The 27,203-nt window shown below is 38.8% G+C and overlaps 2 protein-coding genes across 4 annotated transcripts in view; both read left to right on the top strand.

Moving 5' to 3' along the window:
* Positions 1–27,203, top strand: part of LOC121517796 (tubulin alpha chain-like) — a 1,079,624-nt gene that overhangs the window by 769,452 nt on the left and 282,969 nt on the right. The gene's annotated exons all lie outside the window — the stretch shown is intronic.
* On the top strand, positions 38–27,203 carry LOC121517786. Of its 3 annotated transcripts, none has more exons than XM_041799812.1 (28): positions 38–98; positions 2,672–2,815; positions 2,963–3,108; positions 3,364–3,517; positions 4,113–5,701; positions 7,383–7,550; positions 7,766–7,864; positions 8,787–9,036; positions 9,160–9,222; positions 10,530–10,592; positions 10,815–10,862; positions 12,557–12,651; positions 12,853–12,978; positions 13,200–13,307; positions 13,466–13,607; positions 14,749–15,174; positions 16,165–16,209; positions 16,398–16,477; positions 16,605–16,717; positions 16,842–17,025; positions 17,629–17,713; positions 18,420–18,565; positions 18,689–18,779; positions 20,539–20,687; positions 21,143–21,228; positions 21,577–21,646; positions 21,777–21,892; positions 24,798–27,203. In XM_041799812.1, the coding sequence occupies exons 2-28, from the start codon at positions 2,689–2,691 to the stop codon at positions 25,024–25,026; spliced, it is 4,998 nt and encodes a 1,665-aa protein (XP_041655746.1). In that variant the 5' UTR covers positions 38–98; positions 2,672–2,688; the 3' UTR covers positions 25,027–27,203. The 3 variants fall into 3 exon arrangements, with proteins under 3 accessions (XP_041655746.1, XP_041655745.1, XP_041655747.1); XM_041799811.1 differs by having other exon boundaries at positions 10,815–10,874; XM_041799813.1 differs by having other exon boundaries at positions 85–98; positions 2,672–2,712; positions 10,815–10,874.

Genomic DNA, 27,203 nt, shown 5'->3' with positions numbered 1-27,203 from the left:
CGGTAACCGTCAGAGCGTGGGTCAGGGGTGGGAAAGGGCTAGGGGAGGATCCAGGCGGACACGGGTAGCTGAAAGACCCTTCAGCAACAACAGTGAGGGTAAGTGATTGTCATTTTCTACACCGAATAATGAACATGCTATCTAACGTTCGGGCTTATTGAAACAAGAAGTGTTAACGTAATGTAAAGCTTGTTGACGCAAGTGTATGTTACAGCTAAACAACGTTTGTAAGCATCAGATTTCTAACGTAAATGACAGCGATGAGAAGTTGGGCTAACAAGCTAGCTTACGCTACGTAAAGTTAGCTGCAACGGCAAGCTAATGCCTTACAGTGCCTCATTCATCAAAAGTTAAAAAGAGCATAGTTAACTTCAGCAAACTAGATAGTTGGATAGTGTTGCGTTTATTTCAGATGGCTAGCCTTATAGTGTATTTGAAGAAAACTACAAATCTTGTGTTTTGTCATCGTTCGGCTCAATGTTGTTGGGGAATTGATCGTCGCAGTCCGATTTACGTTGTCCAACACAACGAAAGTTTTACGATTTAAATGTCTGTGACGTCGTTTTGACCAGAAGTTGTACATCGCGTATTACCGTCTTGACGTTTTCTCTGCTTGTTCTACTAAGTGTGAAACAGTAGATTATCTCTCCTAACTGTTTTCGCCGTATTGTTTGGATCCTCCATCGTCCCATTGACGATGTTTCAGTTTTAAAAGTGATCGGGTTAACCTGCGACTTGCGGACCAATTCGTATTTTGTTGTCAAAGGCTGTTTAGGGCGAAAATTGCCCACAGACGTGACTCACTGCTCTATTATTTTGATGTCAGTACACAAACCCTCACTGAACGAAAAAATAAACAAAACGGTATTTGTCCGGTCAGGACACTTTGCGTCTTCCACGCACGGCATACGACAACGGACACACTCGGCCAAAAGTCGTCAGTTAGCACGGTCACTTTACACCACAACACTTTGATCCTCATTTTTGTCTAAAATAGCGTTCAAACATCATCATAACCTCCACAACACGTGTTTATAAGTTGTAGTATCTGTAACTGTTCTATGATCAGTTTGTTGTGTGTACCGCTCGCTATAAATGGTTTTAAACATGGTCCCGTGTCAGTTTCCTAAACATCTCCGTTTTCTGGGACATGTCAGGTTGGATTCCACTGATTTCATTGGTCAGATTTTACCCGCGCAAATCTTCTTTCCGTTTTCTATTTCTTCTTCGTCGGTCGAGTTTTATGGCGGTTAGCACCCACAACTGCTCGACTATCACCCGCTGCTGGAAAACAACAGTTTCCCCACTGGAAACTTTTGACAGTTGTGTCTCAAAAACAATGAAAACATATGTTTACTCCATAATTTCATTTAAAAACGAAAGTTTAATAAGTCCTACATTCATTATTCATATAGTGAGATATTCCAAGCAATAGTTTTGTCTTTATTATGGCTTAAACTCATGGAAACAAAAAGAAATAAGTAGTAGAATGTTGCATAGGATCAATAACAAAAATATGTACAGAAATGTTGGCCTTATGTTAAGAAGATTCATTATACTCTTGCTCAAACTTGGTCAGAGCTCTTTTGCATGTATTATTACTGAACCAATGCTGTGCGGCATAGAAACAATGAGCTTGTGGTTCTTCTCAGAACCCAGGTTGCTTCAATAGCTTTCAGCTTGTCTGTACTGTTGCCTACGCTGTCTCTCATTTTCCTTCTGACAGTATCTCGCAGACTTTTTACAGGCTTTAGGTCTGGCAAGTTAGGTGGCCAGTCAAACACAGTAATATCACTGTCAGCAAACCAGCTACTAGTTTATTTGGCTGCACTGTGGGCAGGTGCCAAGTCCTGTTGGACCCAAACTGGACTCAAGTTTAATTCATGCTCTACAGTTTATACGCTGAGTTTGAAGTAGAAATCAAACAGCTTAAATGCTAAGCATCAAACAGCTTAAATGCTAAGCATGTTATCTTCCTTTGGTTCTCAAAAGGGATGCATGAATTTTGCAGATATGCTGATATTTCACATTTCATTTTTACATATTCTGATTCTAGTGTATACATATTTTTTTTGTTGTAAAGAACAATATTTATGTCTATTCGAGACTGCACCTTTTAGTTTTTTTGTGATAGTGTATAAACAGACATAAAACAGCATTATTTTAACCCCTTTTAAGTGATTGATATGTGCTTTTTCGAATACAGAAATTTATTGACAAAAAAAACAAAGTAATTTCTTTGGATTACACATACAATCTGCCAGTAGGTGGGGTTGATATATCCCCTTTATTCCTAGTTATAATCATAAGATAGAAGAATGTGTATCATATTAGTACCGAAAGAAACGCATAGAGAATGAATGAAATGCACAGAGTTTTAAAGTTAATACAGTTCTGCTGTTAAACCTAAAGCCAGTTAGCTGCTTGCTTACTTGTTTGCAATGTCAACTGGAAAAAGATCTAATAGTTACTTGCTTGAAGGTAGCCACCTTCTATAGTAGAGAAATATTCTGTTCAGAAATCAATTTCCCCCAGAGCTTGAACACTGTGACAAAGACAGAAGTCCTGTTGAACAGCCTGATGAACCTATAACTGTGCTTTGAGTCAACTGTATAAATGTAATGTTTCTTTGTGTGACTTGTATTAAAAGTCATATTTTTGTGTGTGGCAGGTCCATCCCATCAGGAGATGGACATCCGTGTGGCAAAGAATGTAAGTGCACATGCAGGAGGCTCACCAAACAGTTATGAGCTGCTGGTCTGGCTCAATAAGACATTAAAGACACACCTCTCCAATCTGGAGCAGGTTTGCACTGGTAGGTCTGCATGCATATTTTTTTTTATGTGTGGAATAACTTTAACAATCATGGTTTCTAGCTGTCTGGTCATTATTGTTCAGTCTTTGACTTTATAATTGATGTCCATTCATCAATTATTTATATTCATGTTTGTATCATTTCTAGGTGCAGCCTTTTGCCAGCTGATGGACTGGTGTTTCCCTGGGTCCCTTGACCTCTCCAAAGTCCATTTCCTAAGCAAAAACAATGCAGAATCTCTCATCAATTATGATCTACTCAGAGCAGCATTCAAAAAAGTTGGAGTCACCAGAGTGAGTATCGTTGCGAAAGAGGTGAAGGACTTAGAAATAAAACTGCATTTAATACTGGAATGTTAGAGTTATGCTCAAATTTGGTGTACAAGACGCTCGTCTCTCTTTTTTTTTAATCCACAAAGTAAGCTGTGTCCTACTACATACCTGTGCATAAATACAACCGGCACCCTGTAAAAATGTGTTGTCTGTTTTAAAATTGCTGGATTTTTTTCTCAACAGCGACACTAATCGTTTCTTCATTTCTTCCTCTAGTACATCCCCATTGAAACCCTGGTGGAGAAGAACACTGTTGTTGCTCTGGCCTTTCTGCACTGGTTTAAGCAGTTCTTTGACAAGAACAGAACAGACAGACAGTACGATCCTTTAGAGGCCAGAGGAGGACAGATGATGGCTCCTCCTGGCTCAGGTGGGAGCAGTTGGCATGAGTCTGTGGATTAACCATACAAGTGTCTTGTAATGCCCAATTCAATTTTTGATTCCAATATTGATTTTAGCTCCCCACAATTACAAAACCAAGATAATTATGACTAAATAATTACTGTATCGCCTGCTTTTTTCCATAGGATCTGTTAGGTGGGAAACGTTTGAGCATTTTTGAGATACTTTGGCCATGTTTTATGTTTTTCACAAATTAATTCTCATTTATTGCATTTTTTTCAAAGTATCAAGACTGTCAAAGTTCAATAAGTGCATGTGTTGCACATCAACAAGTAGTTGTGTTTTGTAATCAGGATCTCAATACGAATCAAAATGATTGTGATTATGATTTTTGCCATAATCAAGCAGCCCTACAAGTGTCACAGAGATCTTACATAGTTGTGATGCTGATTGTTTCAGCCATTTCATCTTCCAGTGGTGGTGTCTGATCCTGTTGTTTTCCCAAGCATAGATACAAAAATGTCCAGCCCACTAGTGCCACTCAAAACATGTGAAGTCAGCATATTCACTCCTGTAAAGTGCTCAAATTCTATGTGTTAATTGTTCCTTAAAAATCTTTTTAGAGTGTCCGTCCTCCCTGATGCCTCAACAGACACCAGAAATGAGTGAGAAGAAATCTCAAAATTGTACAGCAGTGGAAGCACGGAACAAAGAAGAAGCACCAAGCAAAGAAAAACAGCCAGGCAAAGACAAAGCACCAAGCAAAGAAAAAACATCAGGCAAAGAAGACGTAAAGGAGAATTTGAACAAGAATTTAGATGTGATTGTGTTGATATCAGATGAGGATGACATTGTGGATGTGACGACACTGCTGAAAACTGAGAAAATGGACACGACTGAGAGTGAAAAATGTGTACAGCCCAAGGAGATGAAGGTGGTTGAGCAAGAAGGAGCCGCTGTTGTCAATGGAAATCAAGAGACTAGTTTTCTGAGCAGTGACACTTTGTCGTGCTTCATCAGGAGATTCTGTAGTGGCTCAAATTCAAACACTAATGCAAATAAAGACTCTCACCCATCCATCCTAAGTCCAACACACCCATCAGACATCATTCAAGCCTGCTCTCAGCTGCCGTACAGCCTTTACCTTTATTCAAGGGTGGAGCTTAATAAAGGACGGACCACAAGTGTTGTTCTGGTTGGCTACTTTGATCAGCGCTTAGAGATGAGAGTTGTGAGGCTGCTGCTGACTCTACAGATGAGCGATGACACCCCGGCAAGCACATCTGAGTCTGGCACTGGCAGTGCAACCAGGGATGGTGACGCACACCTTCTGCTTGATACGCTAAAGAAAGCTGGCCTTCCTCTTTCCAACCTTGCCGTGTTTCACTGTAACATTCCTAATTCAAAACTGAGCCAGGAGTTTGTTTCTCAGCTCCAGACGGTCAACACTAAGTTTTTATCACTCTGTGGCCTCCCTGGGATGGCTGAAAGAGCCTGCAATGCTGCACTTTTGGCTTCCTTTCATCCTGTGGTTGACCTGGTTAAAGCTATCCACCAGTACCACTCCACCTGCTCTCCTTCAAATCCCAATCTGAAACATGTTTTTAATGATACAGGGTCTTTTGACCCAACAGATTACACCTCAATTAAGTGTTTACATTTCATCCGCTCCGTGCAGAGGATGGTAGCTAACTGGAGGGCTTTATTGGATTACTTCAAGTCAGAGAGGCAAGCAGTCGAAGCTGACAAGATCAGAGCCAAGCTCATGGAGCATAAAGTCAAGCTGCACTTTCTGTTCCTCTCATGCGCGTTGGAGCCCCTTCGTGCTCTGCAGGCATTGCAGCAACAAGGCACAGCAGACGTGGCTGTGCAGCTCCAGCTGGCTGCCATAGTTGTTAACACCTTTGCATCCAGTCTCCTTCAGCCCTCTGACAGACAGAGTTTTCTCAAGTGTCGAAACCTACAATTTCTCCTCAATGAAAGCAAACAGCTCCCCCCGTCAAAGCTTGACATAGGCACAAGGGCCAGAGAATTCCTTTGGGCCACTGCTGTAGTGGATTTAGGAGAGGAGGAGAGGGCAGAGTTCCTGAGTAATGCAGCGACTTTCTTCAGAGTAGCACTAGAGAGTTTAGTGAAGAGTATTCCCCAGCAGCTTGGAGACATGGAGCTAAGGAATATCAGCATCATACTGAAACACCCTGAAGATCCAAAAGTAAGTAGAGAGATTCTGTTATACTGAAGTCCAGCCATCTGTCACTCAATATTTGTTTTACCATTGACTTTAATGAATCAAGTAGTAAAGATCCAACACAGTTTTTATAATGCATACATACAAAATGACAGAAAGAAAAAAAGTCATGTTGGTACGTAAAATGTTTGCAGTTTTAATTAGAAATATTTGCATTGTTAAAAAAAAAACTGTACAGTGGAACACAGAATTGTGGTGTTGAAAAGATTTATCATTTTTTTCATGAAAAAGCAGAAACCCCTTTAGAATTGAAACAGTTTTTCTTAACTGTTAAATGGCCAAATAATATCATTAGATACTGATTGCAGGCTCCTACATCTAGTCAAATTGTATCATGGCAGATTTTATATCAGAAATAACTGTATTGTTGTCCTTAGAATGAATATCATATCAGCTGAGGATGTCAGACGTCCTCCTTGTTTGTTTTTCTTCTTATAACACATTTGATTATGATTGTTTTTGTGAGATCTCATGTTTGGGGAGTCTTCACTGTGAGGTCATTACAACTGGTGTGTGATCTCTCTGTCTGGTCGGGTCGTCTAGTGTTAGTGTTAAGATAATTACAGGCTGATAAATGGTTTGAAGATGTCCTTATGTTTGCGGCCTCTGTGTGTGTGTGTTTTTTAAATTGCTTAGTCTAGTGTGTGGCCAGCCTTAGATGGCATACAGTTTTATTGCATTTCAGACAAATCACCTGGAGACTGTAGAGTTAACGCCCATGGTTATAAATGACTGAATTATTTTTAAGTATAAGTGTTTCAGATTTCCAACTCAGCCATAACCTTGCAAAGCAGATGGATTTGCCTGTTTCCGTGTTTCTCACTGGCCAATCCATCTTGCAAAGCTCCCGTCTGAACCGTTTGGGCCTAGTTAGAAAGTGACAGGACCAATCAGCGTTGAGGGGCAGTACTTTCAGGCGCAGCAGAGTCGTGACGTAAGGAAGCGGCAACAAGAGGCCGATGCCATTATGATGGAAGACATTAGCGTGGAATCTGCTAAAGCACCAGTTTTATCAGAACTTGACGCAATTTCTTTGTTAAAAGAAGAACAAAGAACAGCAGTGAGTTGTTTTCTTTTCAAAAGTGACAAAAGTCGTGTACTGACATGTCTACAGTCCCCATGGTTAGTGTTATGCAGTTCTATATGGAGTTCATTCCTCAGTAGCTGCGCACACTCAGCTCGGTAGTGGCGACAACATCACATGTTTTGTCACTCTGATTGGCCCGTAAAGATGTGACAGACAGAACATTCATCCAATCACCCTCCGAGTTTTTTTTTCAAAGGCTCTGCCCTTTTCCAAACGCTGTATATCGAAGTTTTTCCAGATGGATGTGTGAAACAAATCCATCTGCAAGTCAGGTTAACTCAGCCAGAGAGTGAAAAAAAAAATCATTCACCTGTTAATCACGAGATCATCATGTTAAATAAAAAACAGTGTTTTTAAACCTGTTTCACTCATTATAATATCCCACTGCAAGTGGCTTCGTTTATCTTCAAAGAGCTTGCTTATTTCACTTCAAGAAATAACATTTCATGGGATCAAACTGTCCTGTTTTTTTTTTGTAACATTTAAAAATGTGTTAGATTGAATTGCAATTTCCTTGTAATCAGCACATTTTTGTAATAGAACCTGTTTTCTCCTTAGAATTCTAAATTACATGAGGACGTGTTGGCAGACATTGGGTCTCATTTGGGTTTGTGTGAGTATGGGTCTGAAGAACATCAACAGATGATAAAGGACTACTTCAGAGTGATTAAGACGGCAGAGGAGAAGCAGATGAACGGAGCCGGAAAAGCACAAGGCTGGCCAAAGGTAAACAAACAACAGCCAATGAGTCTTTCAACAAAAGATGTTTGGGAGCATTGGAATATTTTTATCCCTGGAATCTATGCAAAAGAAAGTATACTAATAAATAAACCCTATTTGTTTTCTGTAGTTGGTAGCTTTTTAGTAAAAAAAAGTTAGCCGGTGTAAAGTGATTGCCATTATGAAATGTCATTATAAGAGTTCTCTGTGTTTCTTTACAGATGATGCGCAGCATTCAACAGTACTCCCTTCTGCACAGATTCATCCTTACTCTCCTGGCACTGCCAAGCTCTCTGCAGAGGAACAAAGTTTTTGCTGATGTGAGTGTTGAGAGTTAAAGCTATTGAGGACGATGACTGGGTAGCTACGAGGGGTGTAACTGTATTTGTATATGCACCAGAAAGTCTCAGTTCAGGGGTCACGATTTCATGCATGTGACAAATACGTCTCAATAGAGAAAAAATGTACATGGCAGAAATCAAGGAGGCAGTAATGCTCATAATTATATGCTACCAGCTACTAAACAACCAACAAAGAAGAGGAAGTGACCTGACACACCAGATTGTCTGTTTCAAGTATCCACTGCATGGGATTATTTCACATTCATCTGGGAAACCGCCCATACAAAGTGTTTGGGAAGGGCAGGACTGAAGAAAAAATCTCTGAATGTGATTGGATAAACTTTTCGTTATGGGCCAATCGGAGTGAAACAGACAATATGAGCTAGTAGGCACAGTAAGTAACGTGAGGCCCAGCAGGCACTACTGTAGTTTACGAAGATTTCATTTTCAGTGTGGTTCTTTACTTCTTTTGAAATAAGAAACACAATCCGGATCTGATTGAACTGCTTCTGTAGCTACATCCAGGCTAACTTGATAAATCCAAACTAGTGTGACTCGTTGCTCTTCTCCTCCCTCTCCTTTAAATTCTCCCATCTGTTAAAAAAAAAAAAAGCCCCTCAATGTGAAAGCAAGAATGGTCAAATACATTACCAATACCATACATTTTAAAAGCTATTTGCAGATATTTAGACATACAGGACAATAGCCTCAAGTTTGTTTTTCTTCTGTATTGGTAAATACTGATAGCTTTACACCATGGGAGTTGCTATATTGTTATATGCTGGCTCATATAACAACAACAAAGTTCTTCTTTTCTGTTTCTACCTCTTCACCTTCTCCTTTTTCTTCTTCTTCGTAATTCTAAGTTTGAATTATTGTGTGTATTTGCTCCTGTCTCAAGGTGCTCAGCCATGAAAAAACTGTGATCAAGGACACCCCTAAATCTCAACCACGCATTTTTTCAACGAGACCCCGCGTGCGCAGACAGAGACCTGGATATTCAAGTTATGCAAGCAGGAAAAAAACTGATCAACGTGATGGAGAAACTTCATCAGAGGGGGAGGAAAGACCTCAGAATAAACCCATCCTGGAGATTCCTGTCAAATGTAACATCAAAGCAGAAGACTCAGAGTACACTGACAATTCTTCTGGTACGCCTTGTCAGCAAATTTATGTCACTATCCTGGCAGTCATGTGTTCCAGCTTCATTGTAATGCCCACATTTTAAAGCTATGAAAACCGTGAGCATGTCAGTGTTTTTCCCTTTTCGTTAGATGTGGTTGACATCACAGAAGACTCCAAGTTATGTCCCACCAGCAGACTGGGCCGGGATTACGGTAAGAACTACATTTTTTGATATCTGCAGATAGTCTTGTACAGCAATGACTCAGGGGGTGTTTATACAGTGCATTAATGCAAATAATGATTTGTTAGGGCATTTGTTTATTGATGTGCTGTGAGCAGAGAAGCTGCTGTTGATAAGAATGAATTCCAGTTAGCAAAGATGCTAATAGTGCCTCGTTAACAGCTTTTCTCCTTCATTTTGTCATAAACATACTTTTAAAAGACACAGTGATGAACTATTTAGCAAATAAAATGTGTGGGGTACGGGGTAAGTTTAGGTGACAACTCACTTCTAGAAGACAGGCTACTAAGGAAGTCATGATATGTTGTTCACAGATAAACAGTGCCAAAGGTCTGGTTCCTTTTGGTAATTTTTGTTGTTTTGAAGCTGTAAGAATGGCAAAATGGTGCCAAATGAAGAGCTGTTTTGGGGCTGAAAGATCAGCTTCACTACTGAGCTGAAACAGATAATCCAGATCTCTAAAAAGAGCTGTACTCGTCATCACCACAAGCAAGGCAGGATGGACATAAATAAAGCCATGCTTTTTGTTTACTAGTGTAATACCGAAGATCGTGTCAGTTCCTGGGGCCGGTCACTGATGCGTGCAAGTACATGCTGCATCTACAAAATGAGGCATCTTAGACCACTTCTGTTTGCAGTCAGATCTATCAGATATCAAACTGTTAACAGTTGCATCCAGGCCAGTCCATATAAAGCATTACCCAAATCGGGTAAAATCCATTGCCAAACAGGGTAAAAGGGTCAGTTTTTCCTGTAATTGGCAGCATCATTCTGCTCTTTAAAGGGACTAGGCTTTTACCTGAGTTTACAGTGTGTTTCCAGCCTCATCACTATGGATCAGTATCAAAACCCACATCTGATACCTACCATATCGAATTACAAGACAGATTTAGGTGCTTCATTTTGGTACCTCATCACCTCTATGCAATCCCTGTCACTTCAAATGAAAAAGACAAAATACAGCATGTAATATGAAGAACTTGAACATTTCCTTTACTTATATTTTCTATTGGCATATTATTTCTGAATCAATTACAATACTGAGACAGCTTTAATCTTGCTGATGACTTGTAAAACCCCTTTTTTCCCTTTGAAGTGTCAGGCACCATTTAGGCACCAGCACCTTTTCATTAGTATTGATTCAGTACAGAGAAGAAAGCCCAAAACCCAACCCTTTCATCAGTGGCCATTGTATGAATGAAACAATTGTGTTGTGATGCCCTCCCTTCAAAAGTATCTTTATAACAAACATGTCTGTGTTTGTCCTCTTTTTGTTAGATATGGTTCAAGGCTCAGAAGACACCAAGACATGTCCCATCAAAAGACAGCCCAACACAGGAAGTAAGAAACATGCCTTTGGTTATTTGTTAGTAGTCTAGTAAAGCAATGACAGACTACTTTTACAGTTAATTTTTGTATTGATTGTTATAAACATTTATAGTGTTTTGTACCAGCGTTACTGTATGAAAAATTGACAGCATAAAGTAAATGTTTCAGAATCTCTGAGATACTTAAGCTGTTTATAATCATTACTAACTTGTCTGTATTTTCTGTATTTATTAGATATGGTTGATGTCAAAGACTCCAAAAAATACCCCACCAAAAGAGCTGGTGAGGACAAAAGTAAGAAATAGAAATAGAAATATCTGTCCTAAATATTGTGGAATTAAATGAACATAATGTAACTATGCTCAATTGAATTTTCGAATAGTTTTCATACTGGCGTGCACAACCTGATTATTGCTTCTGTATGAAATCTACTCTGTAGCATATACTCAATATGGACAAAAGTGTTTGTCCACACCATTATTTAGCTCAGGTGTTTGAATCAGACCTGTTGCCACCTGTGTATAAAATCAACACCAAGCCATGCAGTCGTTCTGAAGAGGTCAGTGACTTCAACTGTGGTACTGGGATGGATGCTACCTTTGCAATAATAAGACAGTTTGTGAAATTTCATCCCTGCTAGATATTCCACATTCAACTGTTAGTGATATTGTTAGAAGGTGGAAGCATTTAGGAACAACAGCAACTCAGCCACCAAGGGGAAGACCACATAAAATCACAGAGCGGGGTCAATGACTGCTGATTCTATATCTGAGGAGTTCAGAACTTCCACTGGCATTAATGTAAGCACAGAAACTGTGCGGGAGGAGCTTCAGGGAATGCGTTTCCCTCGCCGAGCAGCAACCTCACATCACCAGGTCCAGCGCCAAGAGTCGGATGGAGGACACTGGACTGTGGAGCAGTGGAAATGTGTTCTGTTCAGTGATGAATCACGCCTCTGTGTTTGGCAATCAGATGGGTGAATCTTGGTTTGGTGGATGCTGGGAGAACGTTACCTGCCTGACTGCATTGTGCCAACTGTGAAGTTTGGTGAAGGAGAGATAATGGTATGTGGCTGTTTTTTTAGAATGTTGGCTAGGCCCCTTATCTCCAGTGAAGGCTAATCTTAATGCTTCACTATACCAGGACATTTTGGACAATGCTATGCTTCCAACTATGTGGCAACAGTTTGGGGAAGGCCCTTTTCTGTTCCAGTATGACTGTGCCCCAGTGCACAAAGGAGGACTAGAAAGACATGGTTTGATGAGTTGGGTGTGGAAGAAGTTGACTGGCCTGCAGAGAGCCATGACCTCATCCCCACTGAGCACCTTTGGGATGAACTGGAATGGAGACTGTGAGCCAGGCCTTCTGGTCCATCATCAGTGCCTGACTTCATAAATGTTCCACAGAATGAATGGGCATACATTCTCACAGAAACACTCCAGAATCTTGTGGAAAGCTTTCCAAGAGGAGTGGAGGCTGTTAGAGCTGCAAAAGGGGTGTCAACTCCATATCAGAGTACATGTTTTTTAATCCAGTGTTGTTACAGTCCCTGTTGGTGGAATGGTCAGGGGGATGAGTTTTTTGTTTGTATAGTGTGTCACAGGCCCACTTAACCTCGAACCCACGCATGTAGCCATCTTGCACCTCCTCAAAAATGTAATCACATGTTGAAAAGCCATTGCCCTGTGATTGGTCTGTTTGGTAGCATTGCCAGTCTCTGAGTAATGTCAACAGGCATTTCCTCATCCATTTCTCTGCAAGAAGCTGAACCAGGGCAAACAATTCCACCGTCCTCTGCCTCTGACCACATCAGTATTTAGTGTTCACAAAGGCGTAGGCTTGGGTCAGAGGCAGGATTATAAACCTGGCTTAAAGATGTTGAGTTTATTCAGGAGGAGCTCTTGATGTGTATTCAGCATGAAACAGTCAGCAATTTCTAATACGGGAAAAAATAGTTAACAGCCACTGTTTTGCAGGTCAGATGACTCCGGTTGCAGAAACTGTGTATATTGTGAGTGACGAGGATGACAAGTTGATGACAACAAACAACTCGTCTGACCCAGAAGATGTGGTAAAATTCTGAGAATCTAAGATTTTAAAATACCACAGAAGACATCAATATCCCACTGATTGTTTTTTTTTTACCACTGACAAATTAAAGCCTCAATTTTCTTTTGGGGTTTTGTCAACTCCCATAATTGATGATGTTCTTAAACCGTTCTATTGTCAGACACTGTTGATAGTTATATTAGTGTATTTCTGTGTGGTACAGGGACAGCTGGTCTGGTGCGTTGTGGATGGATTTTCTACCTGGCCAGCCATTATCATATCCTCAAAAGAGACTCTGCAACCAGGGAAGAGGATGGTTTGGTGGTATGGACAAATCATGTCCACTCAGGTGCGTCAGATATTTTTAAATGAGTGCAGCAGAGAATTCGGTTTTCTACATTTAAACAAACTGTCTGATAGCACACAAATACAAGTTTGTTTACAGGGTCCCCAGCGTGCAATTACAGCAATAACAGTTCTGTCAAATGCACTTTATAGATGTAACTGAACTAATAGATTTGTCCCTAGAGTTATTCCCACTCCATGCATTGATCTCTCGGCTGATTCCAGGTCAGTGAAAAGGATCTGAAACCATTTGCTGCTTTTGGCAAGCACTTCTGCTCCAACTCCTTTGCTGTCTTCGTCACTTATAGAGAGGCCATCTTTGTTTCCCTGCAGGTTTGTGTCTCTGGTTTTCCTTTTAAAAGAATGGGTTTTTTTGTCAAGTACCAGGACCACATTTTTAGCTGGGATCACATTTTTTAACATTTTCTTATGTGATGTATGTTTGTCCTCCTACTTAAATATGCAGTATAAACATGTCTTTATGTCTTCAGGAGGCAGCTATGCGCTGTAAGAAACAGTTCTCTGCAGATCTTACGGACAAAGAAGAGCAGCTGAAACAGATGTTGGACTGGGCATTTGGAGGATTTCTGCCAACAGGGCCTGATGGATTCAAACCAACAGGGGCCACTAATGGTATGAACAGTTTTTTTTAAGGTGTCATATACAGTTAAATGCATGGTGTATAAATAATTCAGAGATGTAAACTTGAAGATTTCCAAAAAAGCACAAGATGAAATGGAGAAACTCAATTAAAAAATCAGGGTGGTTTTACATAAAGGGACAAGTACGCTTGACCCATTCAATGTGAATGCATGCTCACTGTCCTTAGGCACTTCAAGTCTACTTGAATAGGTATTCTCAGCTATTATTTATCTGTACTTTAGCACAGTATTTAGGTAATTTGAGCACAGTTGTGTCCGAGTATGTGATACTTCCTGTGAGTAGAGTTGTAAAAGCAGACATAAATGCCTTCTGACTCTTCGAAAACCGTGATATCCATGCCCACTAAGCTAGGCCTATTTAATCCTCTGAGCTGCACATAAAAACTAAAACAGAAGCTGTTAGTCCTTGACATTCTGAAGGTGTCTGTCTCTGTGTAGACAATAATACATCAAACAATTGTGGGCTTGGTTTATCAGAACCTTGTCTTGAAAACTTTTAGCCATGTTTTCCCTCATTTAAACTTCATATGTGAGTAAGACAGTAAGAAGCAAATGTCTGCACCGCGTTTCCTGCTGTGGTAACCCACACACAGCCCACGATTCTACGAAACTGATGTCTGAAGCCACCACTGTCTCTGGTTTATGGGAAATCTTGCTCAGCAATGAAGAGACATTAGTTAAACAAAGATATTTTAAAGTATTTACTTCACTGGACATGATGAATCTATATCATGGTAAAATGCTGAGTATTTTTATTCTGATGCACGTTTTATAATTAAATAATTAATTAAATAATTTATTTGAGCTTTAAGCCATTGACAAGTTTTTGTTTCCCTGCAGCTGTCTGCAGTCTCAGACATTGCAGTCTGCAAATAAAGTAAATTATGAAACATTGTGACTTAGAGGAACACCTGCATGTAAAGTTTATGTTAACATAAGCAGATCTTTGAGGATAAACCGGAATTTAAACTAAGCCAGGTTATAATTGAGCTTCATGATGAAGCAGATGGTTGAGGTTATATGTAAAATGTATTTATCTTTACTTTGCGTCACTGGTAACTGTTCTTCACTGCTGTTTAAAGTTTCTGATGGTCACATTTTCTTTTATTAAGGTATTATGAAAAAAATCAATCAAAGACCAAAGGTTAAGAAGAAGCTCTTCCTGAAAGCAGACACTTCTGATCACTCCACAAACTCCTCCCCAATGAGCAGCAGGAACAGCATCACTGAGCCCAAAGACAGAAGCGACTCATTCTACAAATGTGGAGGGAGTAAAACTGCAGAAGAAGACTTTGATTTTCCAGGACAAGGCTCTAAAGGAGTCATGAAGGAGAAGAAATCCAAAGGAGGATTATTGGCAGGACGGAGTGGCTGGAGGGGAGGGAAGGTTCAACAGAAGAAAAACAGCCCATTTCATGGATTCGATAACGACATGTCACCAGACTTTGTACCGTACAAGAAGAGGACTCTCATCAAAACCTACTACAAGGATCAGAAGACGACTAGCGTTTACACCCAGCCGGATCAGAAACTGAGAGGTACTGCACTGAATTTAATTCTGTCAATCAAAAAAATGCACTTAATTCAAGTTATAATTAGACAAACACATTTGAGGAGTGAAATTTCAAACTCAAAAGACAAAACGAAATGGATCAAACTGGGAATGTTTCAGTCCAAAGTTCTTGGTCACTACAAGCTGGTTTAAATTTGAGAATTTTTCTAAACACAGCAAAACAAATTAGTAAATACTTAAAGTCTGAGTTGTTTCTAGCAGTGAAGTGTTGTAGTTGCTTGATTTGAAAATGCATACAAGGAGAAACATGCGCTTGATATTTGTTGAGAAAAAGGAAGAAATGGGAGCTCAATAACATCGGAGTAAATGCTTAAAACATAATTTTGAGGACAACAGAAAAAGGGAAACAAACAAAATGGTTAAAGTAGGGACACTCTGTAGTTATTGCAAAAGAGAAAAGAGAGGAGACATCAGAGATGGAACGTTTAGCTGCTGAATCAGCGGTAAAGACCGGTGCAATTTGCACTCATTTGACCACTGAGAGAGACATGGATGTAGAAATGCACCTCTAATGTTAGTGGATGCTCGCAAGTAAATTTTACAAGTTATTTATCCAGCCCTTTAACACACAACAGAGTACACGTTTATGCCTATAGATTTTACTCAGAGACCATTAGTCACCTGATTCTACTCAGTGGACCAATCACAGGCCTTGCAGTCTGCATCATTTCTACAGGTTTGGAAACTTTTCAGGAGCTGCACATTGGCTTTGTGTGAAGGCTTGGGCCACGCTTACCAGTCTAAGGCTTATACTATGGCGTAGATTCAATGCAGAATCATAAATAAAGTTTTAGACATTTCCTCCAGAGCTAGAATGATTCTATTTTGTAGTTTTTGTAGTGAAATCTGTTTTAATGAATTAGTGTGTGGGCATGAACTTATTGAACACCTCCTCATGAATAAATTAAATATAACTATTAATGCAACTGACACTTTATGTTGTTTGTTTTTGCAGAGGAGATCATTAATAAAATCATGAAAATGAACCTGGACATTGAGGGTGAGTGTTATGTCATATGATTGTCTAAAAAATGTGTCCCTTTTTAATATAAATCAAAGTATGTTCTGTTCATTGGTGCCATATAATTAGCTGTTTGACATAACCTTTGTCATGTTTTTAGAATCTGTAATATTAGTCATTTATTTTTTACTCTCTTCCTCAAACTTGTGTCTGTGTTGTGTCCGCAGGCTACTGTTTGTGTTGTGCAACTCTAGAAGTTGAGATATTCCACCCGCTGTTTAAAGGCAGCCTGTGCACCAAGTGTAAAGTAAGAAATCATAAATTATCATCTTTTTATTTTAATAACCAGCTCTCGGAGCTAGCAGAGCTCCTCAGCCCTGTGTGAATGTGCTTAGTCTATAAAAAGTCTCAAACTTCACTCTGTGCTCCCACAGGATAACTTAACAGAAACTCTGTATCGATATGATGAAGATGGATACCAGTCCTACTGTACCATCTGCTGCTATGGACTGGAGGTCATACTGTGTGGGAACAACAGCTGCAGCAGGTCTGTTCTTTCGTCTGATTTCTTGGTTTAATAATGATATCTGATTAAAGGTCACAAGTACAGCTGAGGTTTCTCTTCATTTAATAGTCTCGTTTCCTTCCTCTTTTTCTCCAAACTGTCTCAGGTCTTACTGCACAGACTGTCTGAACATCCTGGTTGGGCCCGGAACATCTGACACCCTGAAGGAGAAGGACCCGTGGATCTGCTTCTTGTGTCAGCCTCACAAACCTCATGGTGCTCTTATCCCCAGAGAGGACTGGAGTATCCGTGTGCAGGAGTTATTTGCCAACAACAGCGCCATGGAGTTTGTTAGTGACCAAATTTACCCTACCTTTAATGTTTTCAATAATACGTTGTAAATGTCTGGGTGTTTTTTTTATATCCTGCCTTTACAGATTAAATGATTATTGATTTATACATGGCAATTAAAAACTGTTGTAGATGGGTTCAATTACTTCTGCTTTATAACTACAACTTAATATTTCTCCCTATAAATTACCCTATCATTAGATCCTCAATCAATTTCATTTTAGAAATGGGAAAATATGAAAACTTATTCAGATTAGTTCCCTATTACACAAAGGATAACTGAAAATAATGTATTATCCATTTTTTGTTGTTTTCATCAGCTAGCTGAATAGTTAGCTTATCATTTCAGCAGTAATCAGCTTAACAGGTAGATTTGAAACATTTTTATTTTATTTTTTTTTTAAAGCATTGATGGCTGAGTGGCTAGGTAGCGCTCCATGTAGATAGGCAGCTCTTTCTCGCCTTGATTTCCTGTTTTAGCCTCTGTTCTATCTTAATGAAGGCTAATGAATGACACTGGTTCACTCTGCACCTCGTTCTGATCCTTTATTTTGAGGAGTCTAACTTTGTTTACGCTTTTGTTCTCATCTTTTACTTTGTAGGAGCCGCATCGTGTTTACCCATCAATCCCTGCCGACCTGCGCAGACCCCTTCGAGTTCTCTCGCTGTTTGATGGCATAGCGACAGGTGAGTACAGAGACCTCAGTGGGGGGGTGTCATGAAGCAAGATAAAAGGGTGTGCCCGGTCTGTTAGCCTAAAGTCAGGTCATGTTCAGAGTTATGGCTTTAAATCAGCTGCAAAGTGTCGCCTTTTTAAAACAGTTATCATGCAGTGATATTCTAACCTTGCAGAGCTCCAGTCAAAATGTTTGTGCCAGATCTGAAAATGTATCTGACCAATCAGCTTCATTTGAGGAGAAAGGGGCTTTGCCTAAGGGCAGGGTTTAGTTGTACTAGAAGCCAGAGTCTGTTTGAATAGTTCCTTTGCTTAGGAAGCTTCCTAATTGACAGACACAATGGAAGTATTTAGCAGTTGTTTCTCCAGGCAGTACTGAACAAAAAGGTGTTTATTTTGTTTTTCCTCATTTTAGTGTTTGTAAATCCCAGATTTTACTTATGTGTTGCCAACAACCAAAACACAGCAGCAAAATTTTCAAAATAAAAATTAGACATGCAAGAAAAGTGTGTGGTTTTGGGTGAATTTTGGTTTTTGGTTACTATTAAATTCTTTTTAGAGTTCCTTTGAATTAACCTTAACCTACCATCATTTGTTAAGGTGTCCTGAGGTCTGACACTTAACTTATGGGATGCTTTTCTAATTTTCTAAGAAATGTTACTTTTCTTCAGTCCCTCATCATATTTGTGAACTGTATATCTGTGGTGTCTTTCTCAGGCTACTGTGTGTTAAAAGAGCTTGGCTTCAAAGTGGAGAAATATGTAGCCTCAGAGATCTGTGAGGATTCACTATTGGTTGCGGAGGCCAACCATGGCAGGAAAATTTTTCATGTTGGTGACGCTCGGTCCATCACAGAGAAACAAGTATGGCTGTTTGCACCACTTCCTGTACATTCTTACAAACCTAAATGTCAGTGTTGCTCTACCTTAATGTCTGAATACTTAAAATTTGGCAAGTGAATCTATTTTTTTTTTTTGTTCTTTCAGCTCCAGCAGTGGGGTCCTTTTGATTTACTGATTGGGGGAAGCCCCTGCAATGATCTCTCCATCGTCAATCCAAACAGAAAAGGCCTCTTTGGTATGCAAGTTTGTTGGTGGACACCCCCTTAAAATTGATGAATACATGTTAACGGTTTTCATGTTGTAACAAAACATCCACTGATATAATTTTTAACCCTCAGAGGGTGTTGATGCCATTTGTGGCTTTTTGTATTATTTTGACTTTGTTAATTCTTATACATTTTGGAGGGTAAGGTGTTTTTTCCATAGAAATTTAAAAATGTTAATGTCAGAACCTACAACAGGTCAGTAATAATCTAATACCTTTTGTATAAACTCAGGGAATATGTGACCAAAAATGCCCCATTGAAACCCATTGAAAGCATAATTTTTGTTCCCCAGCCATTGCATTTTTTATATAAGGCTTTTATTTTGGAATCATTGCTTCAAATTTGCAGTTTCTCCTGTTTGTCACCAAATGTCAGGCATTTTCCCATTTTTAGTGTGAGTGGAAATTGCAGGCCTTTTTCAGGGATGCACAATATTATTGACATGAGCTAATTTGCAGATATTAGCTTACAAATTGAAGTATCGTTATTGGAAAGTAAATTATTAATATTTCTGCTGATATTTTGGCTTATTTTTTCAGCTGAAAATATTGGCCTTACAAATTAATAAGTTAGGGAAGTGTTAGGCTTGAGCAACAGACCTGTGCCAGCTGAAGTCTTTCTGTATTCATCATCATTTCTTACACTTGAACATGGGTTTAAAGAACTGACAGTTTGTTCATTTGTTCATCCTCAGTCTTTAAATTGTAAGTCTTAATGACCCAAGTTTTAGGTCTGAACTATACTTAAATATTGGTATCCGTATGGGTATGGGCTATAATTAATTTATAAATATCGATAAATCAGATATTGGCAAAAAAAAGGCCAACATTTTGCATCACTACTTTTTTTCCTGGTTTCTTTTTGGGACGATACTACAACAGTTTGTTAAAATATTAAAATTTAAAAAACACTAATGCATTCATTTTTTTTTGCTCATTATTAATGTATTGAAGAATGTCATAATCCCCTGCAAGGAAATACAATTTGCATGTACTATTTTAACATTGCAAATATCAGGTTTTTATGCACTTCAACTGGCAATTAAAGGGTTTATTTCCTAAAAAAATCCCCTGTATTTGTCATTTATAATCAGGTCTGATCTTGACTGAAAAATGAATGCAAAAAAGTGGAGAAAATTGCTTTAATGTATAGTTTTTTATTGCTGTTTAAGTGCGGTGTCCATTTCTAATCAAGAACACTCAAGAAGTACGATGTATTAAAATCTTAAAATGTAAGAAATTTCTAATCTGTTATAATCTGTTTTTGCTCATTGTTAATGTATGCAAAGCTTTGATAATCCCCTTCAAGGAAATCCAATTTGCATGTAGTATTTAAAAATATAATATATATATACACACTATAATTTACATTACAAACATCAGGGGTTTATGCACTAAAACTGGCACTGAAAGGGTTCAATTCAGGAAAATTAATCATTCAAATTTATGATTAGGTCTGATATTAATTTTAAAAATTAATGCAAAAGAGGTTGGAAAAAATATTACTACATATTAATTTTATTGTTTTTAGATACTGCCATTTTTGGTAACCAACAAGCTGAGTGTAACTATGTCTTTTTTACCAGCTGAGGGTTAATTTTGATACCTTTTATGTGTTGGTTACTTAAAAATGTTAAAACTCTTAGACTTAAGACAAAACGTTTAACTATGCTTTTGACAGTTTGTGATGGTACAGTACAGTTAGTGATTTTCCTTTTCTCTCCTGCAGAGGGCACTGGCAGGCTTTTCTTTGATTACTACCGCATCCTTCAGCTGCTGAAGCCCAAAGAGGAAGACCCAAGGCCCTTCTTCTGGCTGTTTGAGAATGTGGTCTTCATGAACAAAATTGACAAAGTCAACATCTGCCGCTTCCTTGAGGTCTGCTCTTCTCTGTTTGTGGTTTTAATTGATCCTTTTTGATTTGTATTTCTTATAGATGATCCTCTCCTCTGGGGATCAATCAACCCCTTTCTGTTTTTTCTGTTTTGTTTTTCCTTCTCTTTTATTCCATTTATATTACACCCCCTAACTTTTGTCAGTCTTTCTCAGTTCTTTTTTGTTGCTCTAAACTTTTTCTCTATCCATTGCCAGCCACTCACCAATTTTAGGCCTGATAAGCAGGAGTGTTGTCTCACAGTCTGGCCGATTTATCTAGTGTCTCAACAGATGATTAACATGTAAAATAAGTGGTTCTAACTGTCCCTATGCAGTGGTCTTCCACATTTTCAAATTGGTTAAGATTAGGGAATTGTCTCTTGTGTGGCCAGTCTGACCTGGCTGTAAAGAATTTCATACAGAGCGCTAACTGTGGCTGCTATCTGATTCTCCTACAGTGTAACCCAGTGCTGGTGGATGCAGTGAATGTCAGCCCTGCCCACAGAGCTCGATGCTTCTGGGGAAACATCCCAGGGATGAGCAGGTGAGATGTGTGATAGAAAAGGTAGAAAACTACCTTAACATGTAGCCGTTCAAACTACTATTATTCTTAAATCTCTAACATTTAGCACGTTTTTTTTTTTTTAATCACTTATTTTGCCTGCTTGATAACGCACAGAAAAATGGTCTTCCTTAATAGATGTCTGAAAAATAGACTGTTTTTGACCATTTTTCTTGAATAATTGTCCATCTTATCACAGAAAACACTTAATTTCTTCAGCATATCATCCTCTCTCTCCTCTTTTGTCCATTTTTTTAATCATAAAGCCTGTTTTAATGTTACTTCTTTCTTGTAAGTACATTTTTCTCAGTCTCTTTTTTTCTTGTGCAGGCCTATCATAGCATCACAAAATGACAAGCTGACTCTGCAGGAGTGTTTGGAGAATGGCAGAGAGGCCAGGGTAAATCTGAATCTGCTGGCTTCACTTGAATTAAAGTTTTCACAAGAATTTTATTTCTGCCTGAAAGATCATGGTTTTTATGTTTATTACTATGCAAATAATCTCTAACTGTGTATTGTTTGTGTTTCAGGTGGATAAAGTGAGGACGATCACCACCAACAGAAACTCTCTGAAGCAGGGCGAGTGTCTGCTGCCTGTCCTTCATAACGGCAGGGAGGACATCCTGTGGATCACAGAGCTAGAAAAGTAGGCATCATCATCATACTTTTGTTAGTGTAGTTTTGATTAAATATGCTGCCAGGATAATTAAAAGGGATCCAGTACTGTTGATCTTTTGCTGCAGAGCTCTCAGAGCTATAATTTTATTTTTACTCCTCTTCCATTTTGCTTTAAAGATCAACTTTTATGGCTTGATGTTGTTTGTCAGGTTTAAGTTTTTCCTGTAGTTATTCGATGTTTATTCATATTAAATCATTTCAGAAGAACAGTACAGTACCCATATGGTCAACTCAAATTCATAAATTGTTTTTTTATCCATATCTATTCCTCTTATATGATAAAGGGATAAAAAGCTTAAAAAATGAATGTTAAACATAAAAACAAATGAGTAAATGGTATTTTTGCTCAGGCTACTCTGACCTCTCATCACCATAACTAATATCAAGGAGGGGCCACTCTTTTTATAATTCATTAAAATTTCTTACATTAGATAATCTCACATATATGGCAACTGCAAATCATTTATCATACAACAGTATAAAATGTGGTTTGGCGTACACACATGCAAAATTGGTCAAGCATGCAAAATTGAAATGCATGCTGCATACAAAATGACACGGAGTAATTTTGCTATTTGCTCAGACCCAGAGCTAACAAGAATGCATTGTTTTGCATCCATTTCTATTCCAATGCCAAGATTTTTTTCATCTCTTTAATAAAGGGCATGGCCGCATTGTTTAACATATTTCTGTTACATTGAATAGCATCAGTCTTTATATTTATTTCATATTTTAAACTTCAATCTGATTCTAGGAAAAATCAAACAAAAAATGGGAAGCCTTAGTACCCAGTAATTTGGAAATTTCTTGTTCTTAATGACCAAAAATCTCAGCAAATTCATGCACACTATCAAAATTTTACAGATATGATTGCAACAATTTGGATCTGAAAAGTTGAAAAGAAATTTGTACAATTTAGAGCATGAGCATGGATTGTCTGCAGTTGTTTGTGAATTCATTCATCCCTCACCACCTGTCCTTTTGATAAGACCTGTTAAAGTAGGGGAAATTGTATAATTTTCAATCATGTGTATGGTGTCCATTTTAGGACATCCTCAGGTCTCAGAGTCAGGTGTCAGAGCTCAGATGAAAAAGCATCAGGTCTCAGAAAACCCCTGCCAAATGTCAGTATTCAAACAAAAATGTCTGTAATAAATGTATCAGACTCAGATGAAAAGGTATCAAGAAAAATTGGACTCAGATGAAAAGGTCTCCAGAAGAAAAGGCATCAGGCTCGGGTTAAAAGGTCTAAGAAAAAAAATATTGTACGAAAAGGTCTCAGAAAAAAATAGACTTAGATGAAAAGCTCTCAGAAAAAAAGGCTTCAGGCTCAGGTGAAATTACCTTGCAAAGCAGATGGTTACGCCTGTTTCCTTGTTTCTCACTGGCCAATCCATCTTGCAAAGCTCCCGTCTGAACCGTTTGGGCCTGGTTAGAAAGAGTCAGGACCAATCAGCGACGAGGGGCAGTACTTTCGGGCACGGCGGATTCGTGACGTAAGCAAGCAGCAACAAGAGGCCAATGCAATTATGGCAGAAGAGCTTAGCATGGAAACTGCTAAAGCGCCAGCTTTATCAGAACTTGACGACATTTCTCCGTTAAAAGAACAAAAAACAGCATTGAGTTGTTTTCTTTTCAAAACGACAAGTCATGTACTGACATGTCGATAGTCTCCCTGATTCGCGTTATTCCTCGGTAGCTGCTCACACGCACCTTGGTTGCAACTACGTCACGTTTTTTGATGCTCTGATTGGCCTGTACAGATGTGACAGACAGAACGTTCATCTAATCACACGTCGGGCTTTTTATAAATCCTCTGCCCTTTACCGAACGCTTAGTATTGGAAGGTTTCCCAGATGGATGTGTCAAACAAATCCATTTGGCATGACGCGTTATAGGTGAAAAAATCTAAAAAAAAAAAACTGATCAGATTCAGACAAAAAGGTATCCGAAAAAAATAGACTCCGATGAAAAGGTCTCCAGAAGAAAAGGCATCAGGCTCAGGTGAAAAGGTCTCAGGAAAAAATATTTGACGCAGATGAAAAGCTCTCGGAAAAAAAGGCATCAGGCTCAGGTGAAAGGGTCTCAGAAATAGGATGACTAGGATGATAGAGACTTCTGAACAAATAGTGTCAGTTAAAAAACAGGCATTAGACTATAGACAAAAGGTTTCTGGAAAGGAGTCCGATTCGGACAAAAAGGTTTTGGGAGCGCACACATCCTTTTTAGAGATTAGCCACACCCAGTAGCCTAGTATCAGCTTTTTTAATGTCATATAAAGCTATCTTCCTGTTTTTAACAAAAGGTAGATTTGTAACCATAAGTTTATATATCTCTTTGGTGGCATAAGTAAAAATAAAAACAGCTGAAACTTACTATCATGCATGTTTTAGACGTACAAGAGATTTTGATCATCAGAATCAACAACTGACATTTGATATTGATTGTTCTTCAAACTACACCAAGCTGCTATCTACTCTGATTCTTTTACTTTTTTCTTTGGCTATTCCTCTGTTCAGAATGAGCACATAGCTGTGATTCCTCGTAAACACTGCTTTATTTTTAACATTTTGTCACTAATGAAATGACCTTTATGTGTTAAAGAGAACATGGGTTAACAGAAACTTTGGTGCTAAAGCTGCCTTGTAATTTTTTATGAAACCACACAACTTAAAACGCTTGAGAGTGATCTGGAAGCACAGCAGTCTTAACTGAAATGCTGGGTGCTTGTTAGCTAATGTAAAATGTCTCTATAAGTACTTAATGTCAAATGAAGGAGAGTCTAACACCTGTAGAAACAGGACAAACCTGCTGGTATCAGAGACTCCAGGCAAAGCCTATCCAGCTAACACGTTTCTTTCCCTTCTTATCAGAATCTTCGGTTTCCCCAAGCATTACACAGACGTGAAGGACATGAACCGGCAGCAGAGGCAGAAGCTGCTGGGGAAGGCGTGGAGTGTGCCCGTCATCCGTCACCTCCTTGCTCCTCTAAAGGATTATTTTGCCTGTGAGGAGCTGCTACCTATGACCACCTCTGTCAGCTTCAACTCGTCTACCTCCCCGTCGTCTCCTGCCTCCCCTGATCTGCAGCAGCTGAGATAAAGGAGGTTACATTTGTGGAGTGTTTGCCTGAATGTGTATGTGTGGGAGTCTTTCCCACATTACAAGCTTTCTAAACTTTGTTTATTTTTAGCTCACAGAAGAGCTTTTGTCAGTCCCAGCCTTTTCTATTTGCTCACTATGCACTTGAGTCTTATGCATTTAACTTAAAATCAGGTATGCAAGACCCAGTTTTAAAAGCAATGCTTTTTTCTATCTAATAATCAGGAGTGCTAGTTGCACTGGTATGTTGGCAGCAGTCTGATTTGTGTAGTCAGATCAAACTGTCTTTCCACTTCATTCATCTAAGTCTACAACATGCAGGTCCCATGCTGCTGAGACGCTCTTTTAGTATCATCTGTTTTTGCCTACTCGCTGTAGTTTGGTAGTTGAGCTCTCAGCCTGCAGTGATTGTTGTGAGACACTCAAAGATCGCTGCCCTCCTCTGCTTGTAACTTATCTTTAACCTAAGGAATGTTTTCAGCCAATCCAGTACTCCACAAGCTTTATAAATGCAACTTCATACACCATCTTTCCTTAAATGCAAGATTATGTCGTACTTTATGAGCATTGGAGCTTGTTGATGGATAAAACTCATGCTGAGGCAAGTCAAAAGGAGTGCAAAAACGTCTTCTCTGTGGCTCTTTGCTCTTGCTTTAGTAAAGAAATGTGGCATAATTCTGTTACAACTGCCACTATACAAAAGCTACATACTAACTAATTACTACACTGGCAGCAGCCATTGTGTATGCAGGCTTTCTGTACAACTAAACCCCGCCTGTAGCTCCTACCTTATTCTCCTCAAATCACACTGATTGTGTTAGTTCTGTTCTCAGACTGGCACAGTTGTTTCAGATTTGAGCTTTGCAAAATTGATCTGCCTGATTACAGACATGGAATCTGGCAGATCCATCTGCTTTGCAAGGCTTCTGTCACTGTCCAGTCAGAAAAACAATAATTTTTACGCTTTTACTTCACACGAATACTGATTAACTCTTTTACGGCCTGTGCTTGTTTTTTCTGACATCCTTCAGATTTTTAACAATCTTGCATTTCAGAAAATGAATTAGGCTGTGGCAGATAGACATTTTTGTACTTTATTTTCAAATATAGGCTTGAAAAGTGTGAATCATGTTGAATCAAATGCTCTCATTGCTTTATATTGCTGTGTGAATCATGTTTTTGTTTTTAGCATACATTTTCATTTGATTAATGTAGTTAGAAAAAGAACTTTCTCTTTCAGATGCCAAAACCAGCTGAATTATCAGTTTTTCTGTATTTCATGGGGACAAATTGTAGCTACAGATTTTTAAATTTTATATACATTCTATTTCTGTTCTGTCTCTGAAACCATTCAAACATATTTAGTTTGCTGTTTATAATGTGTATATATTAGGATGCATTGAATTGTATATTGTTTGTGCAACACTGGTGCTGTCAGGCCCGTGCATGTGTGTCTTTTTTAATGTACAGATGTTTGTGGCATGGATACAGGTGTTTGGGCACAGACATTTTTGACAAGAAAACTGTGATGGGAACTGACCTTGTTTTTTGGTGTAATGGTGTAAGAACAAAAGCCATACTGAATTACATAATAACCACCTTTGTCATGTTTAATTGGGGGAAAAAATAGTGTCCTTCTGCAGCATGGAGGATTTAATCCAAAAATTGTTGGTTTTTAAAAGAAATGTTGAAAGCTATTTTTTTTAGCAATAAGAGGACTGAAAATCTGATATGATTGCTCACGATGCTGCCACTTTTACGCAACCGTTTGGCTGTAACTGACAGCTTTGTTCATGAGGACAATGAACTATTTTTCTTGGCTTGTTTTTTGCAAACTCTGTAAAGGGTTTTTGAGGATAAATCCTGACAACTGGCACAGTTTGCCGATTTGAATATTTTGTGGAGTAATATTGCAAAGCATCAGGTGTACCAACGGAGAATTGTTTTACTAATGCGAGTTTATTCTGGTGTTTGAAATATGGCTGTACAGTATATTTGCACATTGACACCAAGGGAATGTACTCAGTGGTATCAATAACAAGAGATTAATCTGTTATCATGGTGGGGGTCATTTACTGCTTTTATAGAGGGAATTTTAGTTATTTTTTCACATGTAGATATAAGAGAGGCTGTTTTTCTATGTCTGAGTAATTTTATCAGCTGTCTTTGCAAATTTG

The sequence above is a fragment of the Cheilinus undulatus genome, linkage group 11 (genome assembly GCF_018320785.1).
Source record: "Cheilinus undulatus linkage group 11, ASM1832078v1, whole genome shotgun sequence".
Classification (NCBI taxonomy): domain Eukaryota; kingdom Metazoa; phylum Chordata; class Actinopteri; order Labriformes; family Labridae; genus Cheilinus; species Cheilinus undulatus.
The sequence above is the reverse complement of the archived record's forward strand: the minus strand, read 5'-3'. Positions and strand labels throughout refer to the sequence as shown.